Source organism: Eimeria mitis, genomic scaffold (genome assembly GCF_000499745.2).
Source record: "Eimeria mitis Houghton genomic scaffold, Emh_scaff9875, whole genome shotgun sequence".
In the NCBI taxonomy this organism is placed as follows: Eukaryota; Apicomplexa; class Conoidasida; order Eucoccidiorida; family Eimeriidae; genus Eimeria; species Eimeria mitis.
In genome coordinates, this window is record NW_013577255.1 from 893 (window position 1) to 1,471 (window position 579).

At 55.1% G+C, this 579-nt stretch overlaps 1 protein-coding gene across 1 annotated transcript; it reads right to left on the reverse strand.

The window, feature by feature from the left end:
• Window positions 1-99: 99 nt before the first annotated feature.
• On the reverse strand, window positions 100-429 carry EMH_0098250 (uncharacterized protein; the record flags this gene model as incomplete). The annotated part of the gene is made up of 1 exon (XM_013502671.1): window positions 100-429. One exon carries the CDS (start codon window positions 427-429, stop codon window positions 100-102), a length of 330 nt encoding a protein of 109 aa, XP_013358125.1.
• Window positions 430-579: the final 150 nt, after the last annotated feature.

Sequence of the window (579 nt, forward strand, 5' to 3'; positions counted from 1 at the left end):
TAAATTTAACCACAAGAACTACTGCAGCAGCAGCAGCAGCAGCTGCTGCTGCTGCAGCTGCTGCTGCTGCTGCAGCTGCTGCTGCTGCTGCTGCTGCAGTTATGCTTGGAGCGCTTCTTGTCTGGCCTGAGCCAAGACAGGCTTGATGGCGTTGATGCCTTCCAGGGCGTTTGCTGCTGCATCACCGAAGACCTTAGCTCTCTCCTGCTGCGCTGCTGCTTCTGCTGCAGCAGCAGCAAGGTCCCGCAGGGTCTGCTGCAGCGTGAGCAGCAGCTGCTTCTGTCTTGCTTTTAATCTATCAAAAGAATCATTTATTTTTGTTCCCAGCAGCTGCTGCTCTGCGTTGTCTGTGCTGCGGAGAGCAGCAAGCTGCAGCAGCAGCTTTGTCTCCTCTTCTGCTGCAGCAGCAAAACCAGGCACTAGCTTCATCAGTGTCTCACCTACAGCAGCAGCTAGCTTCTCTGGCGTGCTGCTGCTGGTGGGTTGGTGCAGCAGCTCAGCCATGGTCCCGAGCTGTTCTACGTTGCAGCTGTTTATAAATCTGCCGAAGGTCTTTGCTGCTTCTCCCGCATCATCATC